The sequence below is a fragment of the Centruroides sculpturatus genome, unplaced genomic scaffold, assembly GCF_000671375.1.
Source record: "Centruroides sculpturatus isolate CEXI.00-Female unplaced genomic scaffold, Cexi_2.0 scaffold1040, whole genome shotgun sequence".
NCBI lineage: Eukaryota > Metazoa > Arthropoda > Arachnida > Scorpiones > Buthidae > Centruroides > Centruroides sculpturatus.
The window spans coordinates 127997-142804 of NW_019388358.1; the positions used below are offsets into that span (position 1 = coordinate 127997).

At 32.0% G+C, this 14808-nt stretch overlaps 1 protein-coding gene across 1 annotated transcript; it reads left to right on the forward strand.

Annotated features, from left to right (window-relative positions):
* Positions 1-542: 542 nt before the first annotated feature.
* Positions 543-14256, forward strand: LOC111616893 (putative helicase mov-10-B.1). Its single transcript, XM_023358243.1, has 16 exons — positions 543-861; positions 3747-3819; positions 4686-4829; positions 7568-7727; positions 10007-10158; positions 10239-10418; positions 10496-10643; positions 10713-10874; positions 10949-11052; positions 11899-12110; positions 12177-12337; positions 12845-13087; positions 13165-13344; positions 13421-13509; positions 13593-13702; positions 13802-14256. The coding sequence occupies exons 2-16, from the start codon at positions 3776-3778 to the stop codon at positions 13855-13857; spliced, it is 2145 nt and encodes a 714-aa protein (XP_023214011.1). The 5' UTR covers positions 543-861; positions 3747-3775; the 3' UTR covers positions 13858-14256.
* The last annotated feature ends 552 nt before the right edge of the window (positions 14257-14808 follow it).

A 14808-nucleotide genomic window follows, 5' to 3' on the forward strand; every position in this document is an offset into this window, starting at 1 on the left:
TACTGTTAAAAGGGCTCCAGAAATAAATGCAAATACAGTCGACCCCCCTATAAGATCATTGATTATTCCGTTTTATATGAATTCCATGTTGTACGAGTCACTTAGATTTTACAAATACATGTACCGGGCTGTGAACGGCTCACGTATTTGTAAAATTTAAGTGACTCGTACATGGAATTCATATAAAACGGAATAATCAATGATCTTATANCCTCTTTACTACATGAAAATGAAAATTAATGAATACACTGTGTACAGTAATTTACCTGATAAGACAGACCTCAGAAAAATACATTGAGAGCTTTTATACTTTTATAAAGCTGTCTATAATGAAAATTAATTAACTAAGGATTTTTTCGCCCTGCCAAGGTGTGGACCAGTTATCCGGAGTGCTAAGTTATCGAGGGACGAGTTTTCGAGGTTCTACTGTATTAAAAATGAATTTTAAACCCCAATTTAAAGAATCGTAATCTAACAAAAAATGGGGCTCCATTGGACTTCCGATGGAGCCCCATTTTTTGTTACCCTAGGCCCCGAAAAACCTAGATCCGTCCTTGCGTACGTTGTCGCTAGACGTTATTTTATTCACACCAAATAACATTTCTGCCTATTGTTTAGTGTTACAGATAGGTCCAGTAATCCTATTATAACTTTCAGTTTGCTCAAAAATTTTGGCCAGGATTCGCCCCTGATCAAATAGCTGTCCCTCCAATGTGTTTATGCGAAGAGGAAATGAATAGAAGAGAAAGATGAGGAAATGATTGAAGCACCCTTAAGAAATATGATTCAAAATTCCAAACAGCTTCGAGAGATCAAGTCCAAGAAACGAAGCAAGAAGAGGAGGAGGAGGAAATCTTTATTGTACCCCATGTATTTAGGAGATCCTCTGAGTAATTCTTTCATACAAGCCAAAAAAGCATAAATACTTTTTCAATATTCCAATCGTGTTTTATAATTTACATAAAATTATCTTTTTATTTTAAAAATTCTTTAAAAACAATGAACCTAATTATATCTTCCATTATTCCAGTATTCTTTTTAAACCATAAAATTAATTACTTCCTGTGACGTATGTTATTTGTGTTGTTTTATAAACTTCTGTTAGTTTATTTGACATTTGTCACTCTATATTATCTTTTTTAGCGCTTCCTTAATTTTTGTTTGTGCTTTTAATTGCACATTAGTGAAAATCACATAGAAAACAGTCTTGATACATTACAAAAGAATAACAGAAGACATAACTGCATACTGTAGTATATGCTTTTGATGCTGGGTCTTAAGTATCAAAAGCATTTATCGAGTACGATATTGGGTATCAGTACTTAAAATGTAATCACTTATTATGTAATTTTTATTGCTAGATAAATATGCGTAAAACTATTTATTGTGACTTAGTCACAATGCCGGGCTGCAATTTTTAATCATTTAATTTAAAACATATGCTCTCCACCTCAAATTAGTAGTGGCTTGCCCCCGTACATCATACTTTTTCCTTCAACAATAGAATCGTGCCGATCATCTATTAACTGCTTTCGGGGGAAAAGATTTGAATTGAAAAAACGTGACTTCAGGTTTACATCGGAAGTTGGTGTATAGTTAATTGGCGCCTGCCGTCCATAAGGTTTCCATATCTGGTCTCGAATTTCATCTATTGCCGTTCTCGAGATTAAGACAGACGGACGGACGGACGACACTGAAAATTTAGGGGAGAGATTTATTTATCAAAAAGCCAGAAATTCAAAGGGAAAGAATGGTCGCTTCTGCTTGGCTTAATCTCTTTATCCACTGTGTCGGTTTCCCCATTGTCTCGAACTTAATTTCCGAACGAGTCTTTCGGACTCTTACCGCGCTCGAACAGAGTTCGAGCACCAGTGGCTCGACCGTGTCTCTTGCCAATGGATTAGTTTGGTGTTCAGGGAACGAAGACCACTGGTGGACCGACAACGGATTTGATTCCCGATTGTGACCACCCGGACGTGACATTCGGCCTACCTTTCTTCCCAAACAGGCGTTACAAGGATTTAGTTTTCAGTTAGGTTACACTAAGTCAGATCTTTCGTTTCTCTCATAACACTGTTCGGGAAGAAAAACAACTGCAGTCTCATAAAGGTAATAATGTTGACCTTAGATAATAAATGAACTCGCTTTCTCACTGTCTTTGTGTTTTAGGAACATTTGGGAGGGAGAAGAATCTCCCTCGCCAATACAACATCACTGCACACGAAGATATACACCGTTTAACCTTTACTTGAATTCTCGCCCTCATGCACTTACATGTCAAACGCCTCATTCTCTGTAATTCAACAAAATGAAACAATCCAAACAAACACTGGCTTCCCACAAATCCAATCCCTGGGTCAATAGCTAGAGGAGTGCGGTAGGTGTGGTCCGCACCGGGCCCCTGGAAAGCAATAGGCCCATAGAGAAAGCACCACACAATAGGCCCAAAATCACAGGAAAAGAAAGAACCGAAAAATTTTTCATGGCAATCATTTGGCTGCTTGAGTTGCTGGGGTCCCTATTACACAGGAAAATATCAACTCAACTCTAAGTTATACACTATATAAACCACTACACAAAAATATTTTAGTCCATTTACAAGGGCCCACAAATCTGATTCCACACCAGGCCTGGAGAACCCTGGCTACGCCACTGTCCCGGGTTCAGGAAGTGAAAACGCATTCACGATACTTGCAATATGGCAGCTGGTGATATTTTAGTTTTGTTTTATTTATCAAGGGCATTAAGAGAGAGCTATTTTTAACCTTACTCATCCTTGTTTTCTCATGATCCTCAATGTGGGCTGCCCGACTGTATGAGACAGGACTTGAAACATCGGGTACAGATCGCCCTGGGTTCTTGAACAACCCGAATTCAATCTCAGAGCGGTAGACTGAAGTCTCAAACATCTGGCTATCACCTTGTTATACTAGGTCTTGACAGTATAACAAGTAGCAACACTTTCATATAAACAGTTTGTTATTGTACAGAACATTAGACACTTCACATAAATTGTTTTTAGTTGGTCTGCAATGTACCATATCTCTCACATAAATTCAGATATGTCGGGCCCCGTTCCTTGCAACCAGTCGTCCCATTGTGGGCCTGGCCGAAACCATAATGGGCTTGCTAATGAAGGCTCTCTTAGTGCCCACAGGGAAGAAAGAGTTTAAAAAAATAAACTACAGTTCTACCTATTCTTCTAAAAAGTAATTTGAGAACTGACAATTGTAATAATTTTATTTATGGTAAAGTTTTGGTATATAAACACAGATAATTTCAAAATTTATCAACATTAATTGTTTACAGTTTAAGAAATATAAATGTATACAATGTTGTACAAAAAAGGAAAACTTATTTTATTAAATATTGTTAACAGGAAAAGTATGATGTACAGTGGCAAGACTAAGAGCATTGTAACTATATCACAATAAATAACTGCTTGTTAACTTTCAAATTTCCTACTTATAGGAAGCCAATAGTGTTTGTGGATGCGAAATGTTGCACAAAATGCATTATTTTTTTATATTTTAACATAAACATGAAGGAAAACACACAACAGGAAAAAAAAACAAAAACAAATGCTTACAAATCAGTTTCAGTAAAGAGATTTGATTAAATCTTTTGATTTTAAAATTTGATACTGATTATAATTTCAACATAAACCATAATAATATATTTTTAATACTGATTAACATACTGTTAAATATGAAAAGTTCCAAATTTTAAATTAACTCTAGGATCAGTGAAACAATACATGCCTTGAGAAGCAGTAATGTTGTCTGCCACACACATAATCAAAGGAGTTCCTCCAAAAACGTGAGAATGATTCGCTATTAATTTTGATCAAGTTAATTTCATTAATGTTTTTTTAAATGTGGTAATAATATTTCATGTAGTACTGTACATTATAGGTCTGTATTTTAATAATATTGGATATTCTACTAGAGCAAATTATTAAAAGTTAGAAAGGTTGGAAACATTATTTTAGATTCATCTTTTGGGGTTTATTACTTCTAAAAGAATAAACATTAATGTTGTAAAAAACACTTTAGATAACATAGAATGTTTAACTTTAAATCAAAGTCTATAGTTACTTTGTGATATTAAAAGTTTCCCCCACATTTACTGTTTAGCAAATTCATAAATTCAACTATGGCGTGCACATAAAATAAGTTTGTTTATGTTTGATTTATAATAAGTCATCAATTCTTCTGTCCCGAAAGGAAAAACTTATTGAGTTGTGTGGTGTTATTCCTATACTATAAAAGATGTTGACATTGTTTAGGAAAATACCACCTTAGAAGATCAAGTTGTGTTTAATTGCACAAAGATTTCTTGGACCAAACTGTACCATTAATCTTAAAAATATAAAGGAAGGGTAGAAATTCAGGTTTTCATGTTTCTGTATGTGGTAAGTGCTATCCATACAATATGGACAGAGCTGAAATCTGTAAGTTTTACATTTTTCCTCTGAGATGATTCCTTTTTTCTTTTTCCTATAATCAGCTGATAAACTGAGTTCTTTCATCATGTACTGAAAGTTATAACTAAGTGGCCAAACCTTTCTAATAATTGTACATTTATGATTTAATACATTATACATAGTATAAATTAAGTATTAAAAAATATACAGTATAATAAAATTGAATTCAATTTTTAAATTTATTTTATTTTATTTTCAGAGAAGATGTGTTTAATTGTTTAGAAAAGTATGTAGTTTTAGAAAAATATTCCATACCTAACAAATTAAGAAAGATTGTTATCAATAATATAAAGAAGTGGAATTCGATTACGGAAGGAGAGGCAGTTTTGGTGGATTGTATTAGGTAACTTTTTTCACTTAATGTAAACAATTTAATATTTCTAAAACCAATAGTAAAAATAGTAAATTCCAGAGTTTATATATTTTAATGCAATCTAGCAATAGATAGGGCAGTTTTTCAGTTATTCACTTTCAGAATATTCAGAACAAGTTTTAGTTGTGCAAAATGATCAATTTATGAAAAAATCATAGGAAAATTTCATACTGGAATTAGTGTTATTAATTTAGCATTTAATTATTTTAGTTATAAAAATGTATAATGAGATTAAGAGAAAAGCACTTAATAACACTCTCAATCAGTGTTTTTCAATTGCTGGTCCGTGAAAAAATTTCACTGGTCTGCGGAAAAATATCTTATCTTACTGACACTGGCGCAGTTGACTACGAGTGACATTTAAATAGTAATCTACACTTATTGTATATACTTTGTTTCAAAAGTGGCTCTAGATAAGTTTATATAAGTGTAATAAATAAGCATAATTCATAGTCACATGTAATTTACTGGTTCAGGTAAAATTATCCATGATTTTACCAGTCTGTGATGAGAAAGAGGTTGAAAACACTGCTCTTGACAACAATTAAGACTCTTAAGTTACAATCAGATGAATGAAAGATAGTATATATCATTTGCAGCTGACCAGCACAGTCAGCTAATACACTTTTTTATACATATTAAATTCAAGTTTCTACTTAATTAACTAATGCATAAATCAATTTTCATAACATGAATAATCTCCATATTGCCTATCTTAACATTTCATCAGCAAATATAGAACTGATTTGTATTTATTTATAATAATATAAATTTTATCTGATTTTATTTAATATGATAAATCATTCATTTTCAAACAATATTCTTATTACACTGGTGATAACATATTAAAAATATATATATTTAACACTTATCAGATCAATGCATTAATGTTTTATTTATCAAACAGTATCAATTCTTTGCAAATAATATAATGAAAAACCAAAATATGAATGTTTTGAATAAATTTGTACATTCCTACTGACATATACAGACTTTTAAGCCTGAGAAAAGTCTCGAAAACAAGGAATTGATTTATAAGGTGACTACAAATTTCAAGTTTTTACAACAGACAAGTAAATAAGTGAAATAACACTCCTAACAATTGTTATGTGCTATTTACTATAACGTTAGCAGGCTGTCCATATATTTTCAGCTAAAACTTGTGTTTGGCAAATTTATTTGTAATAAAAAATTTTAGTATAAATGAACATTATATTTCTTGATGTTTTCCATAGCTGATAAGCTAACTGTACACTACTGATACAAATGAAAGAGCATAGCTAAAGACATACTATGGTGTTCTACTAATTCGTTACTTGTACTGTTGTACAGTACATTATGGTACTGTCATAGTACTATGCTGTGTAAAGTTTTTAATGGACTAGATTGTTTACTGGTACAAGGTCTTCTTAGCCATACTGGGCCAAGCATTTATAACAATCCAAATAATAGTCTATAAGATAAAATATAAGAAAGTATACCAGTATTTATTAGAGATGTTATTGATTTTGGAATGTCTGTTATACTGGTATATCAGATAAACTGATAAAGTTCTTAGCAAGCTATCAAACTTCTTAGTGGTTGCTTGGTGTATTAAGAGCCTGTTGCCCAATCTCTCAATAAATGATATAGTTTATATAATAAGAGGTTGTAATAGTTAATAATGCCACACCAGTTTTTTGACACTGTACTTTTATCATACACCATAATCATATTTCTATTCTAACCTACATAACCTTGGTAACTTGCTATAAGTTTGAGGGTTAAATTATATGGCAGGTATGTATTAATCTGTGACCGTAGGGTCGGTGTCTCGTTGACATCACGTCAGGAGACCTAAATCTGACACCACTGAGTCTCTGGGGGACTCGGCAATTGCGACGTTACGTCACGCGAGCGGTAGCAAGTGAGCGATTGGATTCGGAGTAGAGGTGAGGAGAGAGACGAGGAAGTAACTTAATCGGATTCCATGGTTGCTAACAATTAACAATTTTAATGAAACTAAAGGAAATACAAAGAGAGTCAATTTCGGTCATAGTTCCCCTATTCAAGAGAGGCCCGTCGAGAGAGAGAGTTTAAAAACGAATTGCGGGTTGATAAATACCTTGTCGATGGACTGTTCTTTCCACTAGTTCTGAATCCTCTCCGTTCACTGGTGTGGAGGCATGGAGAAGTGTAGAGGCTCAATCAGGCACAAATTTTTCTCTTCGGTTTAAACCTGGGTCACGATTTGAATCCTGGGTCACAGTTTTAATCCTGGAGGACGACTTTGTTGGGCAGACTTTTTGAAGACGACTCTCTCTTCTTGAGGGGTTTTTCTTGTAATTCCTCTTGGGTTTTTCCATTAGGTCAGATGGTTGTTGTTAAGGGTCTGGCGTCCAATATGGATTCTCCATCGAAAGTTCCTGGTGACACATCCCTGACTAACTGGATCCGACTCAACAAGGAACAAACTCAGTGGGAAATAATTTTTATGGCTTTTAGCCTAACTTGATAAAACGCTCGAATTTAACCGATTAAAGTTTCCAATAATTAAAATTTAAAATAACACTTTATTGAGGGTTGTTTGGCCCTCACAAATCTATAATGAATGGTTTATAAAGATAAAACCAATTTTTAGTATTAACAATTATATTAATAAATTTGTTTAAAAGTATTTCATGAACTTTACCAAATTATTTTAAGATAAAGTTTATTTAATTAAACAGGAAAATCATGAATTATGGCATCCACCCCAACTCATATAGTATGTACTTTGATTTTTTATTATACTGTGAAGAAATTCAATTAGAAGAGGATATTAAAAAGTACAGTATGGCCAATTCAACTATGACATACCTTCAAGAAGATGAAGTATTTTTACTTGAGGTAAATAGCTTTTTGTTTTTATTTATTTGGTTATTTTATTTTAAGTATAACAAATAATGCAATTTCAACATTATTATTATTAGTCTGTGGTGAGCACGTGGTGATGAATGACTTCTCACAAAGAGACAGGAATATAAAACAATAAGACGTGCTTTATTTTACTGTATGAACATATATACAGGAAAGGTTCGTTGATTCCGACCTCCTTATTCCTCACTTTAATTAAACAAAAGGGAACACACAACACCGACTTTTAATCTACAGCGGAGCTAAACTCTTCTTTCGCGTAACAAAGGAGACACTTAATCACTAACTTAAAACTACTTATAACTAGAAGAGGAAAGGAAGGACAGGAATTAGAATAGAATGGGAGAATAAAAATGGAAATTCCTAGTAAGGAACGGGTACCCGAATGGTTGACTGAGGTGGTGGCCACAAGATGATTTCGTCTTGGAATTCTTTTCTTCTATGGGGACGGAGCACATGCGAGGACCCAAAATTCGTTCTTAAATCTCGGCTTTTCCAAAGTTCTTTTTCTCTTCCAATGCTATTTCTATCTTTAGTGTTCTTCGTAACCCTTCCGGCCGAAGCAACACCCAACTCGAGACCGCTCTCTCCGACGGTCTTTCCTCCTCCGGTCCAAAGCCAAAAGTCCTTATCGTCCCCCACTTGCCCTCTGGCCTATCTTCACTCCTTTGTCCCGAAATTGGGTCACTGACCACCCACATTCAGACGAAAGTTCCGGAAAGTATAGAAACAGAACAAAGAGAAAGGGGATACATATATAAAATAAAAACACAAAAAATATACTGGTGTACCACCACAAGTCTAAAATAAGAATCAAAAATAGCAATGGATATTAAAGTCATATGAAATTATAGAAAGCTTGCCTGAAAAATAAAAGTACTGTAATTGAGTTATGAAATTTTTTTGTATGGTGCTGTAGGATTCACTGCTGATTACAAATAGAACCATTGTTTGCATGGAACATTGCCATACACCATCTTGTGACTAATAAAGAAAACTAAATATAAACATATGAATTTCATCACATTGTGAATTGTATAAATTAAACAAAAATGTTTTTCCCAGAATGTGTTAACTCTTGAGAGTAAGGTTCAATATAAGGCAAGCAAGTGAAATGCATCAAATTTAACTTCTTGTTTACAAAAGTCAGATTTGAAAATGGAGAGATCATTTGTCAAATTAATTCAAATCAAACATGTAATATAGTTAAAATGAAACTAAATTGTCTTTTGAAATCCAAGTAAGTGAAATGAGCCTCATTTTTGTATACCAATAACATATTTCACTGTATTTTTAAAAACCAATAGATAATTTTGCTCACCTATAAGAGGATTTCTGAATTATTTATATTATTTAATCAATTAAGTGGGATCTTATACAGATGATCAACTCATTCTTCAAATTTTTGTTTCATTAAAAATAAATAAAAAACTATTGGAAGTCTTTAAAATTCTAGGTATAGCATATATGAAGGAACCCACATTTTATGCATGTAACGTTATTTAATGAAACTTATTTGAATGTCTTCAACTTCTTCAAACCAATTAACATCCCAAACATTTAATGTAAAGATAGGAAAATGATTACTAAACACCTTATTTAATACTGAAAATTTTAAATTAAATATAAAAGATGCAACTGAGCAAATCAACTACAGAGTTCATTCTAAAGTGACACAGTAATATTCTGCTCATGAGACAGACATATCTTTCAGGATCAGGATTTTCACAAAATTTCACTTACACTATTAACAACTAAATTCCAAGAAACTATTTTTGACCAACAACTGTGATATCTCCAGACTCTAACCCCATAGAACATATGTGGGATGCTCTTCCACATGTTGCATTCCATCAGTCTCTACAAAGTTAGAGATGCTCTTGTTCAAGAATGGACTCTGCTCCTGACAGAGCTAATAATCATAACCAGCACAAGCAATCTCTGTGTAGCATGTATGTGCAAGAACACACCACATTACAGTACTCATTTTTTGTGCATAAATATTTAAAACAGTGCTTAGTACTTTTTCTTCTTGTTTTTGGTTTAAAGTAATTCAGATTAACTTTTAATTGTTTTGTTGTATAAAGAATACATGATCTGCTTTGTATGTTAGATTTGGGATATTTGAGATATAGGCCAAATTAATGGTATGCTTTTTTTTTAGAACATGAATGTACTCTTAACTAAATGAAATTATTATTATTAACAAAATGGAATGGATTAAAAACAATTTTATTTAAATATTATTTCAGGTGCCTGGTTTAATGGAAAATAAACCTTCTATTCTGAAAGGAGATTCTATATATGTAAGATTAAATAATAATTCCCAGAACCCAATTACTGAGTATGAAGGACGTGTTCATAAAATAAATCAGAATTCATTGGTATTAGGATTTTCAAAGGAGTAAGGATTTTTTTTTTTTTTTAAATTTAATCTACCTGTGAATATCATTGACATAACTTTGATATTAAATATATTTGCAGATTATTTGAAACATTTATGGATGGAATGAGATTTGATATCAGATTTTCATTTAATAACAATAATTTTAAATTGATGCATCGTGCATTGAAAATATATAATCAAGTCGATATTATTCCATTATTATTTCCAACTTCAGAAACTTCTGCTAAGCATCAGTTGCAATCTGTGAAAAAATTTGTGTATGTATTTAAACAATTTATAATAGACTAATAGTATGTTTTTTTTGCTTTATTATAAGTTGAAATTACTTTTTTAGCTTTTTTAATAAAGACATAGAAAGTAATCCCGAACAAGCAACTGCAGTAGAACAGATTGTTCTTGGAAGTTCGTATCCTGCTCCATATTTGCTCTTTGGCCCTCCTGGAACTGGAAAAACAGTTACACTTGTAGAAGCCATTAAACAGGTTTGCATAAATACATTGTTTTGTTAATTTTTCTGATTTAGTAAAGATGTTTATTTTAAATTAAATCAGTTATGGAAACTGGATGATGATACAAAGATTCTAGTCTGTGCACCTTCAAATAGTGCAGCCGATCTGATTACAGAAAGGATAATAAAACATGTTCCACTGCGCCAAGTTTTTCGGATGTATGCATTCTCACGATCTTTGAAGTTTATTCCTGAGAAAATTAAAGTAAGTTCTTGTGCCGACATTTTAAAAATTATTATTATGATTTTGAGATTTAATATTATTTAAATCATTTTTAGAAATGTAGTAACGTTCATTCTTCATCTCGGATGATTTTTTATCCTTCCCGTATACTTTTAATGCAATATCGTATTATAGTGACTACACTTGTCACAGCAGGAAGGTAAGACTCATTTTTAAATTATTATATACACATATATACAGGAAATTTTATAAAGCAAATTTAGAGAATTTCATAAACCTTTCTTCTCTTGTTCAATATAGAGAGAGAATTTCTCTAACACAATATACAGATATGTGGAGTTCATAACAAATTTTCAAATTTCCCAATAGAATTTCCCTAATTTTGAACAAATATGGCAAACTAAATGATAATAAGGATGATTGAGGATATTTGTAACATCTAATAAAAGCTGCTATTTCCTATAGATGTGCTGTGTGCATGCTTTATCATTACACACATCTTACAACAGGAACACATATTAAATACCTTTAAAAAATGCACATAAGCATTGTGCAATATCAATGTTAGTAAGGAGTTTTCTAGTATTTTATGCTGTCAACGTCGCAGCTATTCCCCATTTTAAAGATTGGCAAGTAGTGTAACTAATCAGTGAAAGCAGTTAATAGTTGACAGGCACAACTCTATTGTTAAAGGAAAAATATGACGTATAGGGGCAAGCCACTATTAATTTGAGGTGGAGGGCATATATTTTAAATGAAATGAATTAAAACTTGCAGCCAGGCATTATAATGATGCCCTCTTAGTATACAAAATCGTGATCCCATACACACATATTTGGAAGAACAAACTGAAATTGATAACAAACAGCCAGTATTTTGATCAGCTAAACAAAAACACTCCTTTAATTATATATTGGATTAATGATTTAATTTGAAATAATTAAAAAATATTGACACCATTAATTCTTGCTTAACCAATTTATAATCCAATAAGAAATCATATTTGGTTTTGAAAGTTTTAAATATTTTATAATCTAATTTTCAGAATAGTATCTGCTGCTTTTCCCTGCAATCATTTCACTCACATATTTATCGACGAAGCTGGAAATTCTTATGAACCGGAAACGATTATTCCAATATCCGGTTTATTACAGAGTTCAATTGATAATCCTAAAGGCGGTCATCTGATTCTTGCAGGAGATCCAAAACAGTTAGGTCCTATTGTGAGATCAAAATTAGCCACTAAATATGGTTTGGGTAATTATTTTTAATGTTTACTTTCATTTTATTTATTAGAAGTATATAATGTTTTCTTTTAAATAGGTTTGTCACTTTTGGAACGCCTGATGAATATAGAACAAGTGTATGGACGTAAAGAAAATGTGTACAACAAACAAGTACTTACAAAATTATTAAAAAATTATCGAAGTCATCCATCCATATTGAAACTTCCAAATGAGTTGTTTTACGACAACGAATTGCAGGTAAGAGATTTAATTAATTTAACAAATTAATTAGCATTTTTGTAAAACTCTGTGGGTATCTTTTCCATACCTATTGTGGATTCAGCAGTCCCACAATGGGGACAGCTGAGTAGTGAAGGATGGTATTTAGACTCCCCTATAACACTGTAGATAATTCCGTGTTATATGAATTCCATGTTGTACGAATCACTTAGATTTTATAAATACTTGAGCCGTTCACAGCCCGGCACACGTATTTGTAAAATCTAAGTGACTCGTACAACATGGAATTCATATAACACGGAATTATCTACAGTGTTATAGGGGGTCTACTGTACTTGACATATCTCAAACAGACTGCATATGAAAAATCGGTGGTTGCTTGCCTGGATTCAATCCCAGATCATCAGATCATCTAATCTGTAAATAATGCTCATCTACCAGAATAATTTAGGTAGAGACTATAATAATAATAATGATTATCACGAAGAATTTAATTAAAGATGTGAATTTGCTTTTTTTTTCCAGGCATGTGCAGACAAAACTGTGTGCGATTTATTCTGCAATTGGACGTATTTACCATCAAAAGGTTTCCCAATTATATTTCATGGTGTCATCAGTCAAGATAAGAGAGAGCCAAACAGTCCGTCGTATTTTAATCCCGAAGAAATTTCAGTTGTTATGGATTACATTGAAAAGTTACTCGAGTCTACAGGAGATCTTAATTTGTCTCCAAAAGATATAGGAATTATATCACCTTATAGGAAACAGGTGAAAATTAATTTAGTTATATTTATACAGCTGGAAATGAATATAACAAAATTAACATATTTATTTAATAAATTTAGGTTGATAAAATAAGAAACGAATTGAAATTAACTAAAAACTGCAATGACATTTCTGTTGGATCCGTGGAAGAATTTCAAGGGCAAGAAAGGAAAGTAATCATTATTTCGACTGTCCGCAGCAATACTGATCTTCTCGCCATAGATGATAAATTTAAACTTGGATTTCTGAGAGAACCTAAAGTAAATTTTATTAATTAAAAACTTTTATATTTTCCAATCCAATCCATAAATTTATAATGTCCTTTTCATATTTCAGAGATTTAATGTAGCAGTAACAAGAGCAAAAGCATTATTAATAATAGTCGGTAACCCTTTCATCTTATCAAAAGATAAGAATTGGAACAGGTTTATATTTATTTATTTTTTTAAATGATTTTTGCCAAATATGTCTAAAACACATCACTAATAATAATTATTTTTATACATAGGCTATTGGAATATTGTTGTGACAATAAAAGCTATTGTGGTGTCCCTTATGTCTGCAATACCAACAATGAAATTGGTGATCTTAAGGAAAGGATGTCATACTTTGGAATTGGTAATTAATTAAAGATTATTATATATAAATTTCATTTTTCATTAAAAAGATAGAAATGCTCTATTGCTTTGATGTATAACATTGTTATATAATTTCCAGTTGAAGTGGAGAAAAGTGAAGAGGAAGAAATTAATGAGGAAGAAGAAGAAAAATAAATATTAATAAAGAATCTTTACAAGATGCAAAATAGAAAAATGATTTGTAATATTTTTGTAATATGTGTACATATTTGAATATATATTGTTGGTTTACTCCACTACCTCACTGTTGAGATGTATTGATCTTTTTTAATTTTTTACTGGTGCAAATCTTGTATACTTTTTATACCGTATATACTCGTTTTTATACAAATATATTTAAAAAAAAATTTATTAATTAAAAATTTCGTATTGTCTTATCACAGGAGTGGGAATACAATTTGCAAATCAGATATTGATGATTTTTTGTCACGACTGTCGCCATGTTGTCGCTGAGGATTACTACAGTCACCCCAAAAAACTTATGTTTTAGCCCATTTCTTTATTCGTCAGTATAGACTTTAAGTATGGAGGCGGCTGTGGTATGTGCATTTATCATAAAACAGAAGAAATCAACGAAAAAAACACTACTGTGTCACCCGATTTGGAGCGAAATAGAGTGCTTAATGAACTGCATTCCTATCCTCAAAAATTCTTTGTATACAATAAACCCCCTATAACACTGTTGATAATTCCGTATTATATGAATTCCATGTTGTACAAGTCATTTAGATTTTACAAATACGTGCCGGGCTGTGAACGGCTCACGTATTTGTAAAATCTAAGTGACTTGTACAACTTGGAATTCATATAATACGGAATTATCAACTGTGTTATAGGGGTCTACTATATTTCTGTGTGAGTGTTGAGAGTTTTGTGAATTACTACAAATTTTGAAACCTTCTGTTATCTTATCAAAACACAAACATGCGCCATTTTTATTTTTAAATTACCGTCAGAATATTCTTTCAACGTTTTGTTATGTAGGGGTTGCTTCATTTCAACCTCTATTAAAACATTTATATCGTCCTATCCAACTACCAAACGCATACCCGCCTCAATTTTCCAATACAACTCCCTTGACAGGCA